Source organism: Drosophila guanche, unplaced genomic scaffold (genome assembly GCF_900245975.1).
Source record: "Drosophila guanche unplaced genomic scaffold, DGUA_6, whole genome shotgun sequence".
Taxonomy (NCBI): Eukaryota; Metazoa; Arthropoda; class Insecta; order Diptera; family Drosophilidae; genus Drosophila; species Drosophila guanche.
In genome coordinates, this window is record NW_022995744.1 from 3,540,115 (window position 1) to 3,567,263 (window position 27,149).

A 27,149-nucleotide genomic window follows, 5' to 3' on the forward strand; every position below is an offset into this window, starting at 1 on the left:
TCTTTCTGTTACAGAGTTTTTGCAAGTCTCTACAAGAAAACCACAGGAAACTGTGGGTTAGCTACCAAAGAGCGGTTCAAGTGATTCAGTTCCACTCTTAACAGTCGTAGCAAGCATGTTTTTATACTTTTATATTTCTTAGTCTGTAATACTGAAATATATCATTAAATACTACTAAACAGATTAAATAAACCGTACATGGCCGTTTGGGTATATTTGCTTGATAAACCCGCGGTCACACTGAATTTGAAACGAAAGCAAATAATTTTCACCTATATTGCTATCGAAATCGTACCAAAAATAACTAAAACACCGAGCCACAAGTGCTGTGCCTAGATAAATCTCAAAGAAATTGATTCACTGCCCTCGATATACTCTTCGGCCACAAAAACAGCTGCAGCATTTCGTTACACCAACAGTTAGGCGTCCCAAGGCAAAAGGTAAAGACTGCTGCTGCCAGGCGATTGGATTTTGGATGATTTTGGTAACTGCTGGTGGTGGTGCTGCTGCAGCAGCTGCTGGCCTGGGCCTGGGCCTCTGCCGGGCCGGGCCTGGACTGCTGGCCTGCTTGGCAACAATATGGAATTTGTCAGTGATTTCGTTTGCTGGCTGCTGTACTTGGTCATTGCCAAAATTTTCGGCTGCCCCGTCTCCGCCGTCGCCGTCGTCTTCCAAACCTGTCCCAACTGCATCGTGCTTGTGCCGCCCTGCCTTCGCCCCCCCGTCCCGTGGGCAACATATGAAAACTGTTTGGCAGCAGGATTTCGCCTTACTTGTTCCGAAGTCAGTCAGAGAGTCAGAGTAAGAAGCGGTGGCGGTGGCGGTGGTGGCTGCGGGCAAGCGTCAGTGTCTTTGTTCAGTGGCTCGTTCCATTTACATATATGCCAATGCAACCAGGCTCCGGCACCGCGATATATCCAGTTTGTGGTGCAGAGATACATATATTCACATATACGTACGAGCAGTATAATGCACAGATATCTGGCGGCACGGCACACCAGCGCTGTGTGTACGTACTGCGTACGAGTGTTTGTGTATTCTCATGGTCAATTTCTTTGCATTTTGCATTTTCAGTGTGAAACTCATGCGGTGCAGATCGAGTCGGAGCAACAGCAGCAGCCCACGTTCATAGACTCCACCATGGAATCAGCGCTGGATGTGCTCTCCAGAGCGGCGACCATGGTCCAGAACAATGCGAGCGGTAAGTAGTGAATGTCGAAAGTCGGATGGTCATTAACCAATTCCCTTTAAAAAATGAGTCGAAAAATGGTATGATTTTAACTTGGCCCACAACCAAACAACCAGCGTGTATGTACATACCTCAGTTGGGGCAGGGGGCAGCAGCCCTTCTTCCGCTTTTATGGCTTTCACCTCTGAGCCCAAACTTAAAAGTATTTTAACAATGTGTTCTCGTTGCCACTTCTGAGTGTGTCATACGGCATGGAGTGGAATTAAATGGATTGGGTGGGGGACGGGGACTGTTGGTAGTCCCAGTCGCAGTCCCCATGTTTCATTCCAGATGCATGATTCATGATTGCAACAGGGCCTTGGGACTCCATGACATCTTCTTTGTAAACGAATCCCCAACCGCACAAGCAGTGACTCAAAAAAGTATGCGGCTATGCTCAGGAATCAATGAGACCTGAAGGAAAATGAGAGCCTCTCGCAGTGTTTGTTGTTTTTGTGTGTGAGCGTGTGATTAATTATGGCAGGCACTGTCCGTACGCATAAACACTCGACACATCTGAGAAATGTTTTATTTTCGTACAAAAAGGCAACAGAACATTCCAACAAAATGAGTTTGCGGCGCATTCCAATTCCGATTTTCATAAATGTGTCAAATGCCGCATTTTCGACGACAGCCGAACGACACAGACAGATACGTACGAGGTACGTAAGTACGTAGAGACATTTGTTCATATGTATATATGTACTCTTATAGCACATGTACTGTGCGTCCGTTTCGGTTTGCGGGTCGTGGGTCCCCTTATCAATAGCCAGCCAGCCGGGCAGGGCAGTTGCAGTCGCAGACGTCGTTGCTGCCGCTCTGGCTGACGAACACGAATTGTGGATGTCTCTCCTCTCACCAACACACACTCGTGCATACTTACATATATACATCATATACTTTTGCACTGGGGATATATGTACATACATTTATTTTATATTTGCAATTTGCATTCCCCATTCTCCCCCATCGCGCTAAAGCGACAAAAAAACGCGACTGCAACCGCGTGACATGCCAAAGAAATTCTCACTACGAGGCGTAAATATGTGTATAATTGTTAAAGAAAAAACAATTTGATTAGGAACGTTCATAATTGCACAATTTATGGGCGGTCCGGTCGGTCGGAGCGATAAGCACACGCCTCTCGCTGCGCTCTGGGGTCGTGTCCGGCTGCGTTGTTTGGGCTCTGATTTCCCCCCATAGTTTTAGTTTCTGTTCCCGACTTTCCGAGCTGCTGATAATGGTGTTTGTCGGGTGGTGATTCCTCCTCCCACAAAAACAATATTCTACATACACATTAATTTGTAGATATGTATGCAAATATGTACATACATACGCACATAAATATGTATATGCAAATCTGAGAAGGGGGAGGAATGGAATGCCGATGATAATGGCCTCCATTTGTGTTTATATTTATGCTTGTTTTTGTTTATTTTCCCATTGAGAGGGATGTGGCGTTATAAACGATAATTATGAATATTTGACAAATTCCTGAGGTGATACGTACGTACATGTATGTATTTATGTACATATGTATGTACGTACAGTGAAACTCCTGGGGCGACAAAGGAAGGCTATAGGCTCGTATTTTGCTTTGCAATTATGCGAAATTTTGGACTTAGATGGGGACTGTTAGTTGAAGTGAATAACCACTGTAGATGCGAAAGCTCTCAGACAACACCAGGCAGCCAAAGTCAGAAGAGAAATGTCTCTGATATTGAAATATATTTTTGAATAACGCACGCGACTTTCGAGCTGTATTAAACGCGCCATCCGTAGAATCAATCTACGTGTACATGGCTCTCATGTGTGTCCCTGGCTTAGTTAAGCGTTCCAAGTTGTCCCTGAGCACACTTTTTGCTAGTGACCAGTGGCTAGACTCTAATGGGGCTCGTCGTCAGGCCCGGGGATTGATTGATCGGCGTGGCAGCCAACTTCAAAATGCAAAATGTCGTTAACCCGTGCATGATTAATGAATTTGCGGCAATCGCAGAGATTCAGTTCTGTTCTTCATAAATCACACGTAGAAAAGCGGGTCGATCGGCTCAGTGTGCTTCGACTCGGTTCAGTATTGGATTGGATTGGATCGGACCGTTAATTAAGCTGCCCTTCCATTGTTTACCGAGGAGCACGGCCAGGCCAGGCCAGGCCATAATTAATAAACAAATAGTTACACAAATTGATCGCTGCCTGCCCCTTAGTGTCTATGTGTGTGCGTGTGTGTGTACGTGTGTGCACCATACAAAGAAATATTGTGGCAATTTGGTGCTTGTGCCCAGCTGGAGATCCAGCAGCCGCTGAAAAAAATGGGGATGGCGATAGCCTGGTCGACGGCTCATCGGGTAATTTACATGGCCTTTCAATTCTCCGTTTAAGCCAGTGCCAACTCTGTGGGCAAAACACTCTCTTCCTTTTACTGGCAATGGCCAAACGGTGCGGCATAATTGCCGCAAATCTCGACCAGAAGAAAATTCAAACAGCCAAACCAGTTTGCTGCCAGCACTGCACTGGGATGGGAATGGAACTGGGGATGGGGTCGTAGTCGTGGTTGGGGATTGTGACTGTGACTGGGTTGGGGATTAGAGTTGGGACTAGAGCATTACCTTTCTTTTTAGTGTTGCTGCTTTTGCTGCTGCTGCTGCTGTGTTGGCTGCCATTTATTTATTTATTTTAACATAACATTTGCCTATTTGCCATAAATTTTCACTCTTCGCGAGTTTTGCCGCGAGCAGCATTTTGAGTCGAGTCGAACAGCAGAGCACGCTGTTTCGATTGCGGCAGGGGCAAGATCAACTAGTTGCGGACAATATCTAAATGAAAGTTGTCTTGGATTAGGATTAGACACTGTCTCTGTGTGTGTCTGTGTCTGAGTCAGAATCAGAAGTGGAGCCAATCGCCAATCCATAATTTGTTGATTCTTTTGGATATCCGCTCAGGATCGATCCAATCCGACTGGAAATTTCGCCAAAAATTGTGTGTTAAAAGTTTTCTCACGCTTGATTTAGCACCGGATGATATTTTATAAAGACAACTATATTTATGTTATTGTTAGATGTTTGCTATTTTCCAGTGCTGCTGCTGCTGATTTGTTTTTTATATTTTGTTGCTGTCTTCTATTGTTTTTGTTGCTATTCTGGGCAATCAAAAACCAGTTTCCTTCTCAAATCGCGCGCACGCTCGAGTTTTATTTAAATTTTGAACTGGTTTGCCGCTGATTTGTGTTGTCTCCGCGGCGAATATATTATGTACCCACTAGTCAGAGATATACACATATATTAGATTGTTGGATTTCACAAAAACAAAAACCACAAAAAAGACTGGGCTGTCGGCACAACATAATTTGTCTTTTGGTAACGACATGTTCTGGAAATCACCATCGGCCACCTCTTTGCGTCATCATTGCCAAGCCGATCCATACAGAATCAGAGATCTCCCATTTCCCACAAAGCAGAACAATCTTGTTGACTTCCGTACCAATGCTGACATTACACTGACCCAAATCCACCCCTAATCAAGCCCCATACCGAGCGAACTATCTCGAATTTCTGTGCCGATTTCCAAACAAAATAAATTTCAATTAGCAAAGCATTTTCCGGTAGGTAAGAGTGTTTGTTGTACTTTGATATCTGTTTCTATTTCTTTTTTCGGCAAATATTGTTGATATATTGCATTTTGCTGGCTAAGCGTTTGTAGTAGAAAGATCCACAATAGATGAAGATTAAAATATGGAGTTGGGAAACTTATTTCCAGTTTCCCCCTTATTTGGTATTTTGGATGGCTTCCCCGTATTGCTCTTTATAGATTTTTACGTTTGATATGACGCTCAAGACACACAAGCTAATGCTGCTAGAGAAAATGCTTATTAATTGGAATAACAACGATGAAAAAGGCTGTTTTATCGGGTACTTCCTCTTCCATTTCAGTTTAGCAACTCTTCTCCCCGTTCATTAGGGGATCTCCTCAAATTAGGTTCTACCTTCTGTACCCCAAAACTATCTATACTCTGCCCACATTTCGAGTCGTTTTTGTCCCTCTTTTTTTGCGTTGGTCTATAATGTTTAGGTTTCTGTAATTTGTTGCCATTGTTGTTGACCAGGCGGCGGCAAAAGACTCTTCTGCCCCAAAGTCTGCTGCTGCCGTTGTCGCTGTCTTTGTGCTTTTTGTAGTTTTTTGTTGTTTCTTCCATGATTGCCATTCGATTGACCTCGTTGCGCATGCGTGCGCATGTTTCACGCTACACCACAAATTTACGAAGCCCAGACTAGAGCAGAGACGGGCATGAAGCGAAGTCGCACGATGATGAGTAAGCGCCAAAATGTATTTGGCATGCCAGCCAAACGGGGGGCTGCTAGACAAGGAGATCAGTCAATCCGTCAGTCAGTCCATAATTTAAGTTTGATTTTATTTAATTTTCGTTGTTCAATTTTTGGCCCCTTGGAGCCTCGCAACAGAAAATTGCACATTTTTGACATGGATTAGCAAATGGCTGAAAAAGACTCGAAAGGAAGAGAAAACAATGTGCAGCGAAAATATCGAACGATCGATGGATCCATCGATGAGGTGGAACTGGCAGAGATCAAAACAGCTGAGATGGGGAAAGAGTTAGGCCACAAGTCGGGGTGGGCCATATGATGTGATGGCAGCATAACACTCGTGCTACGAGTAGACCTGGAATCGATCCGAGCATTCTGTGCCACAACAGACTCCCTCCTCTCTCTATGCGCAGCTACTGCTGTTGCTGTTGCAGTTGCTGTTGTTACTGCTACTGCTGCAGTTGCAGTTGCAATTCATGGGGCAACAACAGTAGTAGTTGTACTACAAATCGGGCGTAAAATTTCACGGGCCTGCTATTGAATTAAAAACGAGTTTTCTTTGCGTTGTTGTTGTTGCTGCTGCTGCTCTCTGCTGTCGCTATTGCTGTTTCTGTGCGCGGCTGCATGTTGCCGTTTTTAGCTGCAGTTGCAGTTGTAGCAATGGTAACTGCTTTGGCTGCTCCTGTCAGAGCAGCCCACCAGGCGTACAGGAAGACAGACAGACGGACGGATAGTCCGAACCGAGCCAAGCCCCGAAGCAGCCACAAACGTGTAGTACCGTCGACCTATTGTTTGCTTCATTATGTTGCCTGCCCCATTAGAAGCGATCATATTAGCTTTCTCAAGAGCTTTACTGCTTATAAGCCCTGAAAGAATATAAACATTAGTGTGCTTCCTGGAAATTTCAATATATAGGTATACATACTTTTGAATACATTCAAAGCAGGCTTTTTTAACTTAGAAGCAAACAACAGATACCGCAAAAACACCCTTTATCACAGAAATCACCGTACATCGAATTTGTATTTTGTGTTTGGATTCTCTTTGGAACTTTTCGCTTGTGCCTCTGGCCTGTGTCGATTATATTCGATAATTATCGAAGAATGCAACTCGGAAGAATTGTCCGAGTTAATGAACTGCGATTTAAACTAAGATATCTGAGTGTCGTCTTTTTTGAAGATTCTTTACCTACAAGAATAGCTTCTGCTGTTGCTCAATCTTGTCGAATGTGTATAACAATTGGTCCTCGAACGTCAAAAAATGCTACTTAAGGCAAATTTATAATGACATACCATCTTGAGACAATTGAAGTCTTCTCAACGATATAAAAACCCAGAGTAGATTAGATTAGTTCCTTCTACAGTTAGGGCACTGCGACCATCGGCTTGAACTGCATGTAACCCTACTTTTCTCGTCATTTTCGCAAGTTCGCTTGCACTCCACACAAACACACACATCACGGATGCTGATACGCTTTTCTGCATTGGTTTGCCCACGTTTTTCAAGCAGTTACATAGAAACATACACACATATCTACATACATATATACGAGTCAGTGTATTTGTGCAATTGTTTGTCTGTTGGTGGCAAAACTTGTGAGTAAACATTATAATGAGCTCCAATGCAATGACCGGGCCCAAAAACACAAAACAACAGCATGAAATAACCAGCAGAAAGGCAGAAAGAAACGTTCAAGAACGCCCACACCATGTGCTGGTTAGATCCAGGGAGGGGCCAACCCAGTCCCAATCGCAGTTGCAGTCACAGGCCCAGTGCTAGGGCCAGTCACAGGCCAAATGCAGCCAAAGAGAATACGGATCTGGAGTCGTCCGGACTGTGGCCAATTTCCAATTGCTGCCATTTCGTTACCCTTTTGCCCAATTTGCCAAGCATCAATGGGGAGAGTGGATGGGCGGGGGGCGTGTCAGCCACATCCTACGTAGAGGCGTTCCCAGCTTAGACCCTTTTCAGATGTATTTTTTTATTCCCTTTACACAGAGTTTTAAAATGTTGTACAGACGTTTGTTCACCAGGAAAGATGCAGTTCGAATGCGACACTCGAACGTCTTGCAAGTGTTAGAGAGGTCCAAAAGACGGATCGATTTTTTGATAGTCCAGAAATAACCATTTTTCTCATATTTTGTTAGATACATAGTTTATATTTAAAGAAAACATTAAACATGACATCAAAATAAGAATCGGGATAAACACAATCGATATGCAAGGGTATCTATAACTTCGGTACCCAAAAGGCGAGCCTTCCTTTCCTGTTTTTCAATTACAAAATCACCAAAGAAAGCAAATGTTTGGAGAAAGAGACAGATAGAGCAAGAGAGAGTGGGGGGGGGGGGGGGTTGGGAGAACGAGGAAAAGAGAGTGGTTGAACAATAGCCAAAACGGAAATTGGTAAGAGAAAAAGAAGTCAAAGAAAAAGTAAAAAAAAAAAAGAAAAGGGACGTGTAAGACGCATCTTACGCGTCACAACTTTTATACCCGGTCAGTTCCATATTGTACCTTTTTTTCGAATTTTACATTTGACATTTTTTCTACACCAGTCATCTACATATACTGCATCTACATAACTTCTCACGCCAACCCCTAGAGCCGCACACTACAGATCCGCGTCAGAGGCAGCGGCCATCGGCAACTGCAGAAGCAGAGTGTGAATGAGAGAATGTGAAAAAAACAACAACAGCTGCTGGACAGGGTGGGTTTAGCCACTGAAAATTAATTGATTATTAAAATTAATTAAATTAATTATTACAATTAATTAAATTAATTATTAAAATTAATTAAATTAATTATTAAAATTAATTAAATTAATTAAAATTTCTTCATTGTGGCTATAATAATGACCCAATCGGATCCCAATTTGGTGATCTGATAGATACGATCATTCCCTACGGAATGGCGTTTTTGGTTTTCTTTTATCTTCAAAATTGTAGGTTTGGGAGGTTTTCGCCCTTATGCGGGGGCGGGGCTCATTTTTGAAATACACTTGTAACAGTGTGATCATACAGAAGTCTGGATGCAAAATATGGTGGCTCTAGCTTATATAGTCTCCGATATCCAGGCGCTTAACAAGACGGACGTACAGACGGACGGACAGACGGACAGACAGACAGACATGGCTATATCGACTCGGCTATTGATGCTGATCAAGAATATATATATACTTTATGGGGTCGGAAACGTCCCCGTCTGTTTGTTACATACATCAACTTTGTGCACAAATACAATATACCCTATTTACTCTTCGAGTACCGTGTATAACAACTGGCGCAAGTGCAAATGGCTTTTAAGGGGCCCAAAGAAGCAACAGCACCAACACTCCTCGGGCGGAGAGCGAGCGCGCGCTCGCAAACCGAACAAAAACAAAAACAAAAAACGAAGAGCCAGACGAAGACGAAAACGAAGGCGAACTCGAAGCTTTGAAAGCCCCGAAAAGCCAGCAGTCGCAGTCCCCAGTCTCAGTCCCAGTCACAATCTTCAAGTCGCTGTGTCGATCACTTCCAGTTTGTCCGTCGAAGCCACCAGTTGTTGCTGTGGTCGTCGTGTCGTCGCCAGCGAAACGTGCGTCGAGTCGGTCGCGCCATATGAGAGAACGTTCGTTCAGATACAAATATATATCTACGTGTGTCAGTGTGACAGTGTGTGTGTGTGTCTCTGAAAGCGAAAACTGGCGCTCAAGTTCAGTCAGCGATTTGTCGATTTCTATGCAAATTATTACTCGGAAAAGAAACACATAAATATATAATACGAAGTCGGGAGTCAGAGTCAGAGGAAGGAAAAAAAGAGCGTGCTATTTTTATTTCGCTAAATGTCGACTTGAGACTCACGTCGTCAGATCCAGAGACAGAGCTAGAGCCAGAGCCAGAGTCGAGAGACTGTAACCCGAGTCGCCGTCCACGACTGAGGGAAAAAAATAATAAGAAATAAAGCAGAAAAAACAGAAAAACGGGGAGAAGCACAGAAAAACAGACAAACAGAAAACAGATTGTATCTGTATCTATAGTCGCGACCCGCGGCCCGTTTGGTGTGTGTACTTGGACATTAGTGCGGCGGCGGCTTCATCTGTATCTGTATCTGTGTCGGTATCGAGGAGGCGCAGGCGGCGGCAAAGCGCCAAAAGTAATCTTAAACTAGAGGGAACTAAGGAAAAATAAATAAATAAAAAGTTGCGACGCTCTTCAGGCTCGTCTCCAGTTTCTCCTCCTCGTCAAAGGGATCTGAAAAAGGAGCTATCCGCGAATTGTGTTATTTGTGTCGCTCTAAATCTCTCTGTGAAGTGAAGTTTCGGCAGAGTCAGGGCCGAAAATGTAAGAGGATCGTTGGATCAAGCATTAAAAATCAAGCAGCGATCAACGATCATCTAGATTATAAATCATCATCTACTGGTAGCCATGGCATACCATGGAGCCGTTTTCATACTTAATGCATTCGAGCAGAGTTACTACAACCGCATGAAGGAGTTCGAGCGCCTGGCCGCCGCAGCAGCAGCTCTCGCATCCTCCACTGACTCCTCCCCCTCGGCATCCTCCTCGTCGAGTGACCCGTCCACATCTTCAACCTCCTCATCCACGGCCAGCTCTCCCACATCGACGGCCAGGGAAGTGGCCCAGGCCGCAGCCGCTTTGGCGGCCACTCAAAGACTTGCCGCTTATCATAGCCACGCGCAGGGACAGGGACCGGGCCAGGGGGAGTTTCCTGTCCAGTCCGGGATGTTATATCAGCAGCAGCAGCATCGCCAGCAACTGGAACAGCTGCACCAGCAGCATCAACAACATCAGCTACAGGCGGTAGCCGCTAATCAGCACCAGCCCCAGCCCCACACGTCCGCGGACGCCAGCGCCTCCAATATGGCCAACAGCCTGCTCTGGCAGCCCTGGCGAGATCTCCAGCAGGCAGCAGCGATGCACCATCAGCTCTACAAACAGCAACAACAACAGCAGCAGCAGTTACAGTTGCAAAAAGGTTCGTCTGTGGTGGAAAATTAAAAAGAATATATTGCGAAAACCTTTGAACTGACCTCTGAAAGAGAGACAGAGAGAAATTAGCAAATATGTCACATACTGAAATTGGGAAGAGATTATTCTGGGAACTCTTAAAAAAAAGGTGTCGTATTCTCTGAGGGCAGGGTTATTAAAAAATTAACATTAAAAGAGGAAAACAGTAGAAAATAGAATTGATAAGTATTGGTTAACATTATAAGCAATGACTTACAGGGAGGGACATTTCAGAGAGAGAATAAGAGAACCTCAAAAGTGGTACCTATAAAGTGGTAAGAGGAACGTGCGGGTAGATTCAGTGGGAACAGTGTTTTCAGTGTACACAATACCAAGAGCCATCGCTTCCTCTGGTTTTGGTCCCATCAGTAGTACTATTTCCTAGGTACAGTCATCTCCTTCTACTATATGCAGCAAAGCTAACGTTGTGTTGGGTGGGGAGCATCGGAGCATGCAGATGCACCTGTTGCTCACGTGAAACGCACACTCACCACACCACCACCCATCATTCAGGGGCATTCGTCAGTCGGGCCAAAGTTCAATGGATCAATGGTACGTGCCGTTTGCCTCTGGCCACGATGAGCACTCCTTCAATGAATGGGATCGTATCGTATCGGATTGGATTCGGACACAGTGCGTTCTGATTCCGTTTATCTTCGTTTTAAAGCCAAAGCGTGGCTAGGACGTGCCGTGGCGTCTCTGGGGGGTCGGGGTTTGTGTTGGCAACAGCCCCACAATCGGTTACGCCAGCTGCAGACGATGGTGTCTCTGGGGGGGTGGGGTGGTTTGGCGAGGGGTTGCCTGTTCTCTGTTACCATTTCCATTTCGCTTGCCTGAGCTGGAAAATTGGTAATGAAATTGGCAACACTTTTACTACGCTCCACACGAGCCAGCAGGCCACATTAGACGGGCTTCGATTGGCTCCATTGACGTATTTCATTGCCCTCCCCGATCCCCTTATTTCTTGCCTGTCTCCACCATTCCACCGCTCTCTGTGTCTCTCGTTTCCCCCTTGTGTAATTGGCGACATTGCACAAATCACACAAATGCTTTCAATTACATGGCGACGCCAAACAAACACAAAAACTGAAAAAAGAAAGAGCAAAAGAGGCACAAAACGAGCGGGCAAGCGCCTGTTTAAACATAAAACCTCCATACAACAAACAATTGGATGATGAGGTGGTGCCAGCCAAGAAACAAAGGGGAAGGAAGAGAATGGTGGGGCTCTGAGAAGGGGCTGGCTCTCGGCTCGACTTTATTTTGCTTTACTTTTATACCCTGCCCAGAGGGTATTAAGATTTAAATTAAATGCTTGCAATGGCAAGCAATGGCGCAATTAGATGTCGAAGATGTTCGAAGGTTGGAAGAGTTCCATCAATATCGCAACCAAGTTTTATCTATTATATATGTACAAACATACATTCATAAGTTTGTACATATATGTGTGAGCATATGTTCCGTTAGGGTATCAAAATCTACGGCAACTCTAGTGGCAAGACTTCTTTCTTGTTAATTTGTTGACATATTAAAACCAGATTTGCAATCAACTTGGTTAGCGGGATGGGGTGGAGCTGGTACACCGGAGAACGGTGAATGGCAGGCGGAGAGTGGTGCCAAAGGGGGTGGTGTGGGGGGTTCGTGGTTACGGGCATGACTCACGAGCCGGCGCGAGAAATAATATAAATAATGAGAAACGCCTGCGACGACGGCGACGACTACGACGACGATGATGGAAAGGTAAATATGTAAAAAAAAAACTACAAAAAGCAACAGAAGCACTAGCAGCAGCAACAACAACAACTTGTTTTCATAAGCAAGATATTTGTGTGTTGCTTTTGTTGCTATTGCTATTTGTAGTGCAATCCATGGCACTGTGTATCTGTGTGTGAATGTACTCTCGTAACCGTGGTCCCTTTCTTTCCCTACGAACTTCACTGTATCTTCTTTGGGTGAAGGCTCACTAGGTCGAGGCTTAGCATCAGCTGTTGCACCAGGTTTAAGGATTATCGCACCGTACAACTACTGAATATTTAGTAACGCACCGAGAAAGGTATCGAAATTTGATTAATAGGCAGGGTGATAATTTATACGTTTTGCTCTCAGAGTCCTGAAAGATTCATGAGCATATGTACCTTTCTGTGTTCTGCGTAATATATTGGAGCCATACATAGCTGTAGGTGGGAAATTAGATAGTCAGCAGTTTTTCACAGATTGCTTCAACCCACCCTTCTTCAGTGATCTTCAGTGATTAGTGATATACTTTCCTTATGGCAGGTGTATAGAAGTTTATCGGATTATCAGAGTGTTCTCAATTCTACGATATCATTAGTGGAATTTTTAAGAGCGATAGATTCTTTCTTCCCATCACCTCAGTAATATATAGTGATCGTGATTAACTTTTTAGATGGTGATTGTACCAGACTTCCAAGTGATCATTAGTTCCTTTTACAACAATCGCTGTATTAAACCCGCCATAAGTAAAGGAGAAATGATCAGATTATGTGATCCTCATTACACTTTTATGCCAACTTGTTACATATTCCATGCCCTTTAAGTGTTCTCTGGTTCCTAGAACTATGACCACAAAATATGATGCAGGGACAATCAGAACTATCTCCTTGAGTGATCCATTAAACACTCCTACAAGTAGATTGCTTTTCAATATGCGGCAGTCGCAACTAGTATTCCCCCTTTATCGCCAATTAGCTGAGTCGGACATGAGATTATTAAAAAGCTCCAAGCACCCACCGAGCAGAGGAGGAGGCCAAAGGAAAAGCAGAACAAATAAATAATGCAAAGCAGAATAAGCGGAAGAAGTAGGAGCGGCGAAGGTGATACAGAGAAGATGAGCGGCAGCGCAGACAGCGAGAAGAGGGAGAGTCAGCCTCAAAAAGAAAGCTGCGACGTTGTCGTTGTCGTTGTCGTTGTCGTTGCGTTGCTTCTGTCGATCCCCCAACACAGCCGCCAACAGTGGCTTGGAGAGAGGGGGTAGCGCGAGAAGCAGCGACGTCCGACGACCGGAAATGTGCAATAAAATTTGAATGTTTCTTTATTATTATCATCAGCCCCATCATCATCCGCCGCAGCGCAGCAGCAGCCCAAGCCCAAGTCCAATCCCAATCCGAAGCAGCCTCTGCCCCATTCTGCTGATCATTTTTATGTTTTTCTTTGGTTTTCACAGTCTCCACTCCATGCTCCATTCTCCAAAGACCAGTTTGCTTCTTCCTCTGTCGGTTGCGCTGTCTGTCTCTCCTTTTTGTTTTTTGTTTTTGTTTTGCTGGTGTGTGCTGGCTGTGGGTTCCTTTCGTGACGCAGGCGCAGAAATAATAAATTGCAGCCTTGCGGTGACGTTGCCAAAAACAGGACGACGCTCCCGCCTCCGCCACCGCCACTGATTCACCACTACAACCAACGCCACAGCATAAGAAACTCCATCTCCATCGCCGCCGCCTCCATGCATCCGTCCATCCGTCCATCCCCATCCATAGCCATTCATTCATTCATTCATGCGTTGGTTCGACCATGGGTCCAACCAGGCAGGCAGGCAGTCAGGCAGTCAGGCTCTCGGCCTCTGCGCCTCTCCGCTGTGCCGCTGCTCGAATTGTGCAGAAGTCGACCGACTGGTTTGCCCCTTCGATTTTGAATGCTGCCACCCTATGGCGAAGAAACTGGGTTCTGAGGCGCAGCAGCGGTGGAGCCTGGAGCCACCACCAGCTTTATTTAGAAACTTTGTTTCCTGTATGAGGAGCTCATGGACTCGCAGCGAAGGGTAAGAGGCGCGAGATTCAATCGCTGTCCCAGCTGTCAGGGAATCAAGCTTCAGCTTGGGTTCCGTTCCGTTCCGTTCCGCAGAACTAGTTCACCATCCCAAGTCTCCCGGGTACCGCATCGCAGCGTTGCACAACCCACGCACTGGGCTCCTCCTCCGACTCGGGCGACTTCCCACGCCAGAAACTCGGGCGATTCACCCCATTCGCACGCCAAGCACGTTTCAGCCAGAGATGGTGGCCTGCATTTTGCTCAGTGTATGTACACACACACACACACACACACAGACACGCACGCAAACTAAGCGTAGACGAAACGGGTTTTCTTAACCAATTTTTTTGTTTTTGTATTTGTGACTTGGAGTTTCGATTGTTGTTTGTGTCTCTTTTTTTTTTTGCTGGCGACGTCTTCTTGTGCCTTTGTGCATAATTTTGTGCTGCCTGCCACCTCCTGACCGCGCCTTCCGCCCGCCTGTTTTCCCCTTCCGAGGAGAGCTTTTGGCAGAAGTTCATTCAAAAAAGCGAAAGACTTAGGCAACAAACTTGAACGTGACGGCAGGAGGAGGGCTCCAGCCAGTAAGCAGTGGCGGCGGGGAACTTTTGTAGAGTTTGCCTCGCCTTAACTCCATGTGATTCATTACGCCCACTCTCGACAACGGCGACCGCATAATCAAAACCCAAGACGATAGACACGTAAACCACAGAGAGGAGTGGAATCAAACCCATGCCCATAACCCATGCCAGACCCGAGCTCACTCCCAGACTAAGATACGAGACAAAAGCCCAAATCGACCACAAAAGCCAAATCAAATTTATGGCCTTTAATTGAAATGCGATTTGTTGCTGTTGCTCTCTGGCTGTGGCTCGGTGGCCCGCCATCGGTATTATTATTATTAGATACGTTTTTTACTGCTACTATTACTATTATTTGTGTGCCGAAAACGATGGCAAACGGGTTATGCGGCGTGCGGTCTCTGACTCCCCTGACTGAACTTCTTCCCATTGTTCTTGTTGCAGAGATGCGAGTGACGTCAAAGGAGCTGCCAACCACCAAATGGAGACGCGAGCGCCGCCAGCGTACCGCCGAGTACCAGGTTCATGATGCCGGCAGCAGCGACAGGGAGCGTGATCGGGAGGAGCGTGATATGGACAGCCCCATTGACATGTCGCTGACGTCGGGGTCGGGGTCGGGGGCCCTGAAGCTTCACCAGAATCGGGCCTCACCGCCGCCGCCATACCGCGAGCCACTGCCGGGGACCAACTATGCTGCCAACAGCCGACCCAGCGTCATCACCCAAGCCCCACCAAAGCGGGAGGTGCCAGAGCCGGCCCACTCCACAGGTGAGACATTGCCCTTGCCCAGATGGCCCCGAATTTGACTGATTCCTCATTGATTGCAGAGAACGTGGCCATGTGCGACATTGATGAGCACTTCCGCCGCTCGCTAGGCAAGGACTATGCGGCCCTCTTTGCCAAGAAGTCGCCAACGCCCACACCCACGCCCTCGCCCTGTGGAACGCCCATGCAACAGATATCGCCCCTGGCCTATGGATCGACAGCAGTAGGAGCTGGAGCAGGAACAGGGGCTGCAGCTGCAGCTGCGCCTCTTCTCTATCAGCAACATCGCTCGCCACTGCATAAGTCGGGCCTGGCCATAATGCTTTCGCCGACGCTGCGATCGGAGCCAGAGTCGCCTCAGCTGGAGTTGCCGCCGCCGCAGGAGGAACCTCTGCCTCTCTCACTGCATCGTTCCCCGACTCCACCGTCGACGTCACCGTTGCAACCGTCACAGCCACCACAGCCGCCACAAACGTCAGCAACTGCTCCCAGCCAGGCACTGGACACATCCGTGAATGCTAAGCGAGCACTGGACACACTGCATCACACGCCGCCCAGGTACAACACTCCGCCGCCGCCCCCAGCGTACGGCAGCGTCCCATCCTCTACGCCAACGTCAACGCCGACTTCAACTCCAACACCGACCCCGACGCCAACTCCAGTCCAGATTCCCACACCCAGTAGCACCCCCACGATGCCGGCGATCATACGCGTAAAGGCCGAGCCGGGTCTGGCAGCTGTGGCAGCCTCCTCCACGCAGACGCCACCTGCTTCGCCCACCTCGTCTACGAACATTTCGATATTCACCAAGACTGAAGCCTCCGTCGACGATCACTTTGCAAAGGCGCTGGGCGAGACCTGGAAGAAGCTTCAGGGTGGCCACAAAGATTAGGAATCGGAGGAAGATGAGGACGAGGAGGTGGTTAGCAGCGACTACGCACCGATCCCAATCCGATCTAATCCGATCCGATCCTCACCCAGATCCAACTCAAGAGCTGTTTTTTTTATTATAAATATTTCAAAACTACACAATTAACGTTTAAAGATCTCATGACGATGTGAAAGGAAATTCTTCAATTGCGAGCGTATTACATTATGTTTCTGATATTGAATATTGATAGCGGTTATATACGGATATATATATATATATATATATGCATATATAATGATGTATAATGATACGGATGATTGATATATGGAATATGATTTACGATGATCTATGATCTACAATATGATTTATGTGTATGGCAAACTGTGTATACGTACAAGTGACAAAATTGGTATTCTTAATGCTTAGTTGGTAAAGACTAATCCTTAATAATATACACCTATTACAATTAAGTAAAAATCCTACAAATAATATATATATTATTGCTTACAAATTTGTTTTCTTTTTCAATGGTTGCGGTTTCCCCTGCCGTAAATACAGCGGAGCAGCTAGTCATCGGAATCAAGCAAAAAGCAACGGAGCAAGTAGAGAGATTTTTCCCCAAGATCAGATGAAATTACGCTTCAATGAAAACAGATCAAATACTTCTGCTCAATAATAATACATTTTGAATATAAATATAATTTTAAATCAACCCGCTTTGGAGCAGCTGTTGCCATGGCGATGTGCGCTTTTCGATAAAACAATGTGCAATAAAAATGCGCTATGTGGCTCTGCACATTAAGGTTAGTGCAAAAAAAAAACCACAGGTGGTGCCGTGTAAACGCACCAGAGTGTTTACGGATTATTTATACTTTTTGGTATTTTTTTAAGTCGAAATTGAAGTGAAAGTATATTTATTTAAAAAATATGCTGAAATATATTGCGCTCGTTCACCAGGATCCATGATCCATGGTTCATGCAAGAGTTCAATGGATTTTACTTTTTTCATGGTTCCCTTACTCAAAATCCGATTCATGAATTCTTGCATCAAAAACGCTGATCAAGTGCGTTGACAAGGAGGATCACAGGAAATCAAGCAAGGATCGGTGATCAAGTTGTCCTGGTAAACGCGCCCAATGCTATCATACCGTTACAAACGCACGGTGTGAACGACTCAAATCCTAATAAAATCAAGAGAAGAAGTGGAGAAAAATGTATGAAGGCAAAAGAAAACTAAACCTATGAAAATGACGGAAAGAAAATAAATATTTTGATATCTTAAGACCTAAAATAAGGGTGATCAAGGTGATCTCAAGTAATTGATAAAACTCGTTTCTTCCTTTTTTGCAAGTATCTAATATATTTGGTATATTCTGAAATCAGAAGGTATATTTCAGTATATTTTTGAGGGTCAGAGGGTATATATTATCAATAAATCAGCGGTCACACTGTACAGTACATTTACATTGCAAAAAAAGCCTAAAACAAAGTTTTAAACAATTAAAATTAAGCAATCTGAAGCACATTATTAAAGAACAGCCCTAGCGTTCGCCTATTAATTAAAGCAGAAGTGGTGGCCGTGTAATATTGTTGCGCAAAAGAGCCAAAAAGACGGTCGTTCAGCAGAGGGGCGAAGAGAGAAAATGTCACGCAAAGCAGCAGCAGCAGAAGCAGAAAAAGAGTGAAGAAATTACATTTCTCGTCAAAAGCGCGCACTGAAAACAGGACATTAAGAGACATTTTAGAAATAAAAATGGGTCTATAATAAAATGATCCACAAACAAGTGAGTGTTACGGTGGGGGGCGCAGCCCCGAGGCGTGAGGGAAAATAAAAGACAACAACGAGCGAGCTGTAGTTGTAATTCACAGGGGCAGACACCTGCAAGCGCAATGAGAGCAACGCTGATCCTTTCCAGGCCATCGATCGAACTCAGTCCTCTATCCTGGCTTGAATGTCGTCGGTAATTGGACTCGGGATCCACAGTTGGGACTCTTCTTGCAATCCGCATCCGCTGGCACAATGCAAAGCCTGGACTCATCGTGCCAAGAAGCCGACGTAAGACCTCCTCGCGCTTGTCACAAACCTAATAATATATCCTCTTTTTAATCTTACACATGTGTGAAAATAGTTTATTATAAATGACACGCTGAAGAAGTTGAAGGGATCTAACAACTCTGACCATGCCCCGGGACTAGCTCATGCCGTGGTCCACGGCACGGGCGTTCTCCAGCAGCAGTTTGTCCAGTACCAGCCAGCTTCCTCCCCCAGTCACCAGCTGCAGTCGCAGCAAACGCAGTCCTACCATCACCTCCACACGGCGCTCCAGCAACAGCAGCAGTCGTCCCCAGCCGTCACTGTTGGCTTCCCGACGAGCAGTAAATCGTATCTGGAGACCAGCCTGTTGCAAGCCATACCACAGATTCCTGCCCAACCGCCCATCTGCATCTTCGATGACGATGATTCGCCTCCCGATGGTGGAGGGGCCCCTATTGGGGGCTCCCTGGGCATACTCACTGAGCCGACATCGGCCACGCCCACCGGCCTGCCCACAGCGATTGCCCCATCGCCGTCATCATGCTCATCCTCGACAACGACGCTGTCGAATTTCAACTCAATCACATCGCCCTCGCCCGTAGTTCCTGACTTGTTGTTGTCCACGCCGCCAGGCGTCAACTCTAGCCTAAGCAATAACTCGACTGCCGCAGCTGCAACGACGACGGCCAGCAAGAAACCGGAGAAGCGGCCCGCCTCTGCCAATGCAAGCTCCTCCTCTGGGGGCCATCACCTGCACCACCATCACCTACACCATCAGTCACACAATCACCATGGGGGTGTACATGGCGCCTCGCCCTCGTCGTCGCCCAGCAAGAGGCAAAAGTCCAACAGCAACAGCACCAGCAAGGAGTGCAGCTCCACTAGTCGCAGCTCAGCTTTATCCTCAGCCCCATCCTCCTCGTCGTCGTCGTCAACAGCGCGCGCTGGCGCCGGCGCTGCCTCCAACAACAACAATAGCACCTCGTCCTCGTCGAAGGGCACTTCGGTGTGCCCACCGGGCAGCACGAAGTTCTTCAATCTCCACGAGAAAATCAAGGATCTGTACATGCAGCTGCTAAGCAACGACATTAACTACTTTGCCGAGACAGGGGTAAGCTAGAATTGCAGCTGCAGCTGCAGCTGTAGGAAGGTGGATAAGCAATGCATTAAATAAATTGTATTTTATTGTTTGTGCCAATTTACAGCTTAAGCAGCGCACGCGATCGTTCACACTGGAGCGGCTGGTGGAGCGGGAGAAACTCAACACGATCGTGGTGAACCTCTATCCTGGCAACAAGGGATACTCGCTGGCCCTGCACTACGATGAGCATGTGATGCTGAATCCGCAAACGAACGAGTGGTCCGTCAGCGACAGGGATGAGGCGGCCAGCGAAGGAGCAGGATCAGGAGGTCATAGGAGTCGCACCAAGTCGTCGGCAATGGATGACAGCCAAGCAAAGGCGGAGTCGAGCACGGCCAAGCACGAGTATGGTCTGGTTGAGGTGCTTCGATGGCCGTACGAGAACGATTTGCTGCTGCAGTGCATTGACCGCGAGATCCTGCCAGAGTTTCTAATGGATCTGCTCTGTGCGGAGACAGTTAGCCTGTCGGATGGGGGAGATGGAACACGGATCTATGCCAAGCCGAGTGTTTTCTACGCGGGCTGCCTCATTGCCCAGATCCGCGACTTCCGCCAGACGTTTGCCACCTCAACGAATATCTGTGATATGAAGCACATCCTGCTCAGGCCCACAAACGCCACGCTCTTCGCGGAAGTGCAGCAAATAGGCAGCCAGCTGCAGGCGGAGGATAAGCTTGCCCTGGAGAGCCAGTTGGTGTTGGCCACGGCGGAGCCGTTGTGCCTGGAACCGGATCCAAGCATAGGACGGCAGGCCATCAATGCTCAGCACCAGCGCCAGCTCTTTAACTCGCACGAGCTGCGCCGCCAGATGAAGAAGTTCACCCAGACTGCCATCAATCGTAAGCGCAAGCTGGACCAGTTCACCCACCACCATGGCCTGGAACTGTGCGACTATCTGTCCCGACTGCGTCAGAGGCCTCGTACGGGGAGCAGTAGCTCTGGCAGCAACCCCACTCCGGCCACCGCTCCCACCAACAATCCTCTGGTGGGCGCCATGCTCTCCTCCTTTACCTCAAAGGTGCCCAGGCGGCCTCACGAAGTTATTCGGCCTATTCGTCCCCCGTGCCTGGAATACCCCGCCAATCTCAAGGTGCCCGAGCATGTCATCAGCGTGGAAAAGTATGCAAAGACATTCGAGCCCCTCAATGAATTCAGCGAGGCATGCAAGGATGGCTGCCAGCCCAATTGTCGCCACAACTTTCAGCCCCAACTGATCGAGGAGTACGTGCTGGAGACTGAGCGGGAGGCCAACGAGGGACGGCGGGCGCTGTACCACATCAAACTGTCCATCTACCAGCGTCCCTCCGATGCAGAATACCTCGGCGAACTGTATGTGGATAGGGACTTTCGCGAGGGGGAACGCAATGGCGAGTCCTGCCGTTTTGCCCTGGGCACTCGTGTGCATGCCAATCGATACATTCAGCAATTTCGCGAGATCTTCACGGAGGAGGGGCGCAAGGCGGTCAAGATAACGCATTTGATACCGGGACATGTGCCAATTGTCACCCACACGGGGCTGACCAACGAGCAGCGGCTTCTTCTGCAGCAGCAGCAGCAACAACAGCAGCAGCAGAGGCAAGCGCATTTGCAGCAGCAGCAACAACAACAACAGCAGCAGCAGCAACAACATGTGGTCGTAGTCGGCAACACACAGCAGCAACAACAACAACCACCACAACAGCAGCATCAGCAACAACAACAGCCACAACAATTATCTGCCACTGTGCACCATGTGCCCCTGCCGCGCCAACAAATCACCCAAAAGACTCTCAATCTACAAAGCGGCAATGTAATCAACGTGCAGCAAAACATACGGCCTCAGCTGCAGCAACAGCAACAACAACAACAGCAACAGCAACAGCCGCAAACGTACACCGTTGAAGGAGCGCAGCAGCAACAGGCGACCGCACAACAGATTGTTCCGCAACAGCAGCAGCAGCAGCACATACAGCTGCAGCAGTTGGCCACCGGAAGCAGCAACTCTGCCACAACCACCCACCAAGTGAGCCTGAGCAATGGATCCCTAGTCCTGGTACAACAGCAGCCCCAGCAGCCGCAGCAACAACAACAGCAGCAGCAGCTGACGCAAGCCCTACAACACTCAGGCATAACTATTCAGCCAGCCAGCATTCAACAGCAGCAGCAGGTGAAGGGGCCATCGGTCATTGGTGCCAACTCTGCTCTGCGTGCCCAGCTGAACTCCAATGTGCCAATTTTGGTGAGTAAAAAATAGATTATTCAAAGGATTTCATTGATTTTCGCCCATCCATTTCGACAGCAATCGCAGCTGAAGGCTCAGCAGCAGCAGCAACTAATGCAAAAGCAGCAGCAACAGCAACAACAGACAACTGCCTCCAGTAATAACAACAACAATAACAACAACAACAGTAACAACAATATGAACAATACGGCCATACATCCGAATCCTGCAATCAATGCCATAATGAACAGCATCATGAACTCCGCCAATCAGTACCAACAGCAACAGCAGCAGCAACAACAGCAGCAGCAGCACGGTAAGAGAAAAATAGCCTTACAAGAGGATGAGATTTTATTGGTCACTGATCGTCTCATTGATGATCCTTTCAGGCGGGACTACGACAAACAGCAATCACATTGCACCATCCGGCAGCAGCGGCGGCAACAATAACAACGGCAGCAATGCCGCCACGCTAAAGAACTCCAGCAACGCCTCAATTCTGAACCTGCTCAACAGTGCCCCAGCTGCCATGACGAGCACACCAGTGGCCAGTGGAACCTTTACCACCTCCACCGGGCAGCAGCAGCAGCCACAGACACTGACACTCGTGCAACACCAGCAGCAGCAGCAGTCAGCTCCGAGTACCTCTGATGTAGGCACAGCCACCTATGTGCAGACAACCCGCGGCACGCCCACGCTGCTGACGGCCCAGCGGAAGCAGCAGTCCAGTGAGGTTCTGCAGAATCTGCTGAATGCCAACCGAAAGATCGTGGGAAGCGGCGGCACCACCACCACCACCACATTTCGGACCAACTCTGCAGGCAATCTTATAGCCGTCAACCTCAATCCGGCCACTCAGGCGCAGCACCAGCAGACGGTAGATGGTGGCGGCCAGACGGTGCGAGTATCCATGTCGGCGCTGGCTTCGCAGCTGGCCTCTCCGCCAGCCGTAATGACCAATCCCACCACAAGCTACACGGTGATCTCGTCGGGCAACAGCGCTGCGGCGGCTACGGCCTGGATTCAGAGTCCTACGGGGCCAGTGCAGCAGCGTATTCTGAGCACTCTGAGAAGGGACAGCACCACAGCGCCTCCCAATGCTATTGTGGTGGGGATGGCCGCCCCCTCGCCAGGCAGTGATTCCAATGCCTCGAATGCCAGCGGGTTCGCAGTGCCCAACAACCTGGCGTCGAGCAGCAGTGGTGGCGGCGGCGGGGTGGGAACCCTTTCCGCCCTGCTGACTAACGCGGCCACTCCCTCACCCTCGGGGTCGGATCACTCGCAGTCCTCACAGTCACATCAGAACCAGGCGCTGCTGGAGCGTCTCAGTAATGTTACCTCCAACGTATCCGCCGTGGCCATGCCACATATGTCGCCGCAGCAACCTACGGCGACGCAGCAGTTCATTACCAAAACCATCGTCCACTCTCCCGCCACATCGTCCATACATTCGCCCATGTCTAGTCCGCATCCGCAGCCCTCAGCCTCACCCCAGCAGCACCACCAGCAGCAGCACCACCAGCAGCAGCACCACCAGCAGCAGCACCAGCAGACGCAGCAGCAACCAACCACCGCCACACTTAACCTGCAGGGCATTAATCTGTCACAGCTGCAGGGTGCCATGGCCAACTTTGCCGGCCTTCAGAATGTTCAAGTGCAGATTCCCGGCTTCACTCAGCCTATCTCGCTGCAGTTCTCAGGCAACAGTTTGCAGCAACAGCAGCAACAGACGGGAAACTCGGCGACGGGTGCGGGCACAACGCAGGGACAGCAGAGGAGTGTTCTGGTGTCGGTTCCCGTCTCGAGCCAGCAGCACCAGCAACTGCCACACACCATCACGCTGCAGACGCAGTCACACCAGCAGCAGCAGCATCAGCAAGCTCCGCCAACGGGTACGATAGTCAGTCTGCCCTCGACAGTGGGCGGCACACAGACGGTGGTCATCACGAACAACGCAGGTGGCGGTGGAGGTAGCGGCAGTGGAAATGGAGGTGGCGGCGGCGGTGGAGGAGGAGGAGGATCAACAACGGCCATGCTAACCTTACCCATTGGTGAGTAAAAGGACAAAGTGATGAGCAAAGGAGCGCACAGCCAACTTGCAAACATGCAAACTCGTCTCGGGCATGCCGAGTAGGATTTTCCTGATACCGATCTACCTGTTGCGATCTTCTTTTATATCTGCATTATTATATTTAACTCTTTTTCTTTTGATTGAACATGCTTAATTTTGTTCTCTTCTGTTTCTGTTTCGTTTCTCGTTCACAAAAAAACCACATACTCGTACAACACAAACCAAACAAACCCACCCGTTAACAACAATTTCGATTCCTACCTCATGCAACTAAACTGTTCTATGTGTCTTGTGTGTGTTTAACCCGAAATGCCATCAGTTTGAGATTAGAGAGTCCATTTTCTAAACCCAAACCCCAGCCCAAAATCAAAACCATGCCTACTCTATGCTCAAGTAGCTGGCGGCACCCCCGATCGGCCTCCGACAATTCTCATTGCAACCTAAAACAACAACCAAAAAATCTCCCCGCACACCCACGTTCTTCTCTCTCTGCTTACAGCTCAAATAGTCGGTGCCGGTGTACAGAAACTAAATCCTCAAACAATACGTACCTCAAGTGTTGGTGGTGGTGTAGGTGTTGCCCAGCAGTCGATCCAGCAGCAACAGCAGTCGGGCAACAGCAACACAGCGGCTATCCAGCTGGTGGGCACCATCCAGCCGCGGGCCCGCAACGTCCAGGTGGTAGGAGCCAAGCAATTAACGACCAGCAGGCAGCTTATCACCACCCAACGTCAGATAGGCGGCTCAACGCTCAAGATTGCCACTACTCCGATGAATGGTGATTGAAATGAACGTTCGAGTATTCGCATAGATTTCTAAACCTTTCCTTTGTAGCTGCTAATGTCGTCTCCAGTAGTGCCGGTCCCATTGTGATGTCTGGACAAAAGCTGCAGCTAAAGACTGTTAAGGCGCCCATGCAGCAGCAGCAGCAACAGCAGCAGCAACAACAGCAGCAGCAGCAACTGCAGCTGCAGCAGCAACACCGAATACTCAACCAGCAGAGCACCGCCACAGTCTCGTCCCAGACACTTCCCAGTCCCGGCCAGGTGCAGGTGCCGCAGCAACAGCAGATGCAACACATCCAAATCGCTGGACGAGCCACCACCGCCACGGGAGGCATTAGCCAGCGAACACTCACGGCTCTGGCGGCGGCCAAGCAGCAACAGCAGCAGCAGCAACAACAGGCGGCAGTCAATCGACGGCGCTCCACCACCGACGCGACAAAATAAAGGCTAAAGGCGATAAAGAATATGGCACAATATTAGATTTGTGTAAGGAAAAGGACTGTAAGGAATGAGAGGACTGAGAGATGAAAGATGAGAGCGAAAAAGTAATAAGGCTACGCGTTGTGTATTTGCATGATATTATAGCTTATGGTTACCTCCTAACTATCACCACTATCGTACATTGTATACCCATATATCTATATATGTTTTGATGTGTAATCGTAAGTGTGAAAAATGTATGTGCATGTACATGGGCAATAGCATGGCAGCTCATAATATGTGCAACCTAGTTAGGAGCTGGAGCTAGCGGCAACTGGAACTGAATTTGGTTGGGCTCTCCAGCACTGCCGACTGCGCTTGTGTTAAATGTGTCCCCTTGGCATAAACGAATTAGGTGTAAAGCTCTTAATAATATTTATCTAGTTGTATATACACATTATATATATATATTATAAATACGAGTATGTAAAGATTGTTTAAAATTTTCCCGCGCATCCAACCGCCATTCGAACCATTTTCCCTTAGGCCCTCCCAGCTCTAATTCGTTAAGTCCCTAAGACTAGCTCCTTAAGCGTGCTATTTTGAAATTGTAAAGCAGGGGTGGATCACTGAAAACAAAAGAAAGCAATAAGTTGAGAAGTGAGGATGGAGACAGAGAGCAAACAAAAAACGTAATATAATTGTAAAGAAATTCTAATTATTACTTTTACTATTATGTTAGCTATAGAATATGAAATATGAACTGGTGTAGGGGTTCATAAGATTAATAATTATACATATACAATTGTACTATTACCATTATTATTGCTAATTATTTAATCGATTGCTTAGCTTAAGTTCGCTAAACAAAAACACATTTTAGTTTGTATTGAACAAGTCGTAGCCTCAACCAATTTAGTACTTCCAATTGCAGAAACATTAAAACGAAACGAAAAAAAAATATATTTGCAAAAAGTCATCACTTATTTAAACAATTTATTTGTAATAGCGCAATGTACAACGAGACTAGAAAGGGAAGAGTTACAGATCGAACGAGTGATGAGTAACGTGTAAAAAGTAACGCTTACACTAAACCAATTTGTTTTTTCAACTACGCCAGTTTCTGTAGATTGAAATTATTTATTTAAGCAACGATTTTAATTATGTTACATCTGTGCTGTACTTGTTTAGCATTGTTTGCTTCTTCTGCTTTACAACCCAAAAATCAAACTTCTTGATAGTGCGAAAACGAACACAACACAAAACATTAACCTAATCCCATTTATTGCAGCCCACACCCATACCCATACCCATACCCGTAAACGTAAACGTATCCGTACCCCAAAACTCAAGCATAACTTACTCAATGTTAATATTAATTAATAAATGTGATTTAAGAAGAATAAAAACAAAAGAAATCATGGTACTACATAAACCGATTGAATTAATGAATGACGACAGCATAATGAATTCATACGAAGTCAGTCAGATTGGGATAATGTTACTCAAGCGAAGCAAAGCAAAGCAAGGCCACGCAAAGCAAAGCAGATAACTGGCCAAAAACCTGAGTACGAAATCTAAATACATACAAGATAATGTACGTGTGGTCTGATCAAATGGTTATTGAAACGTAATTCAAAGATTTATTAATATAATGCGGAGCAATCTAAGCGACAGCATAAGCTATTTATATGTATATTTAAACATGAAACCAACTATTAATATAAATGTGTAATTTCAATTCAATAACTGCTTATCAAAATACCTGACTGTAGAAAATTTTCATTAAACTGAATAATTACGAAGAAAACTCTCGAAAACTACTAACAAAATCACAAAACCAAACAAAAAAAATGAATAATGACAAAACCAGAAATATTAAAAATACTAAATGAAGCATCGACAAAGTCACTGAAAAAGCTCCGTTAATCAATAAAGTGTGAAATGAAATTATATGATCCAAGCGGAGTC

At 47.1% G+C, this 27,149-nt stretch overlaps 2 protein-coding genes across 10 annotated transcripts; both read left to right on the top strand.

The window, feature by feature from the left end:
* Window positions 1-219: 219 nt before the first annotated feature.
* LOC117580106 (vegetative cell wall protein gp1) lies at window positions 220-17,035 on the top strand. 3 transcript variants are annotated; one of them, XM_034266377.1, is made up of 4 exons: window positions 220-440; window positions 1,075-1,201; window positions 15,335-15,658; window positions 15,718-17,031. In XM_034266377.1, the coding sequence occupies exons 2-4, from the start codon at window positions 1,141-1,143 to the stop codon at window positions 16,545-16,547; spliced, it is 1,215 nt and encodes a 404-aa protein (XP_034122268.1). In that variant the 5' UTR covers window positions 220-440; window positions 1,075-1,140; the 3' UTR covers window positions 16,548-17,031. The 3 variants fall into 3 exon arrangements, with proteins under 3 accessions (XP_034122268.1, XP_034122267.1, XP_034122266.1); XM_034266376.1 differs by lacking the exon at window positions 220-440 and adding an exon at window positions 601-1,014 and having other exon boundaries at window positions 1,073-1,201; XM_034266375.1 differs by lacking the exons at window positions 220-440; window positions 1,075-1,201 and adding an exon at window positions 9,025-10,518 and having other exon boundaries at window positions 15,718-17,035.
* A 918-nt stretch (window positions 17,036-17,953) lies between these two features.
* On the top strand, window positions 17,954-27,006 carry LOC117579753 (mediator of RNA polymerase II transcription subunit 12). 7 transcript variants are annotated; one of them, XM_034265776.1, is made up of 9 exons: window positions 17,954-18,310; window positions 18,383-18,582; window positions 18,656-19,672; window positions 19,767-21,920; window positions 21,981-22,218; window positions 22,292-23,394; window positions 23,425-23,953; window positions 24,473-24,751; window positions 24,808-27,006. In XM_034265776.1, the coding sequence occupies exons 2-9, from the start codon at window positions 18,547-18,549 to the stop codon at window positions 25,200-25,202; spliced, it is 5,751 nt and encodes a 1,916-aa protein (XP_034121667.1). In that variant the 5' UTR covers window positions 17,954-18,310; window positions 18,383-18,546; the 3' UTR covers window positions 25,203-27,006. The 7 variants fall into 7 exon arrangements, with proteins under 7 accessions (XP_034121667.1, XP_034121668.1, XP_034121665.1 ...); XM_034265777.1 differs by having other exon boundaries at window positions 19,767-21,518; window positions 21,741-21,920; window positions 22,292-23,953; XM_034265774.1 differs by having other exon boundaries at window positions 22,292-23,953.
* The last annotated feature ends 143 nt before the right edge of the window (window positions 27,007-27,149 follow it).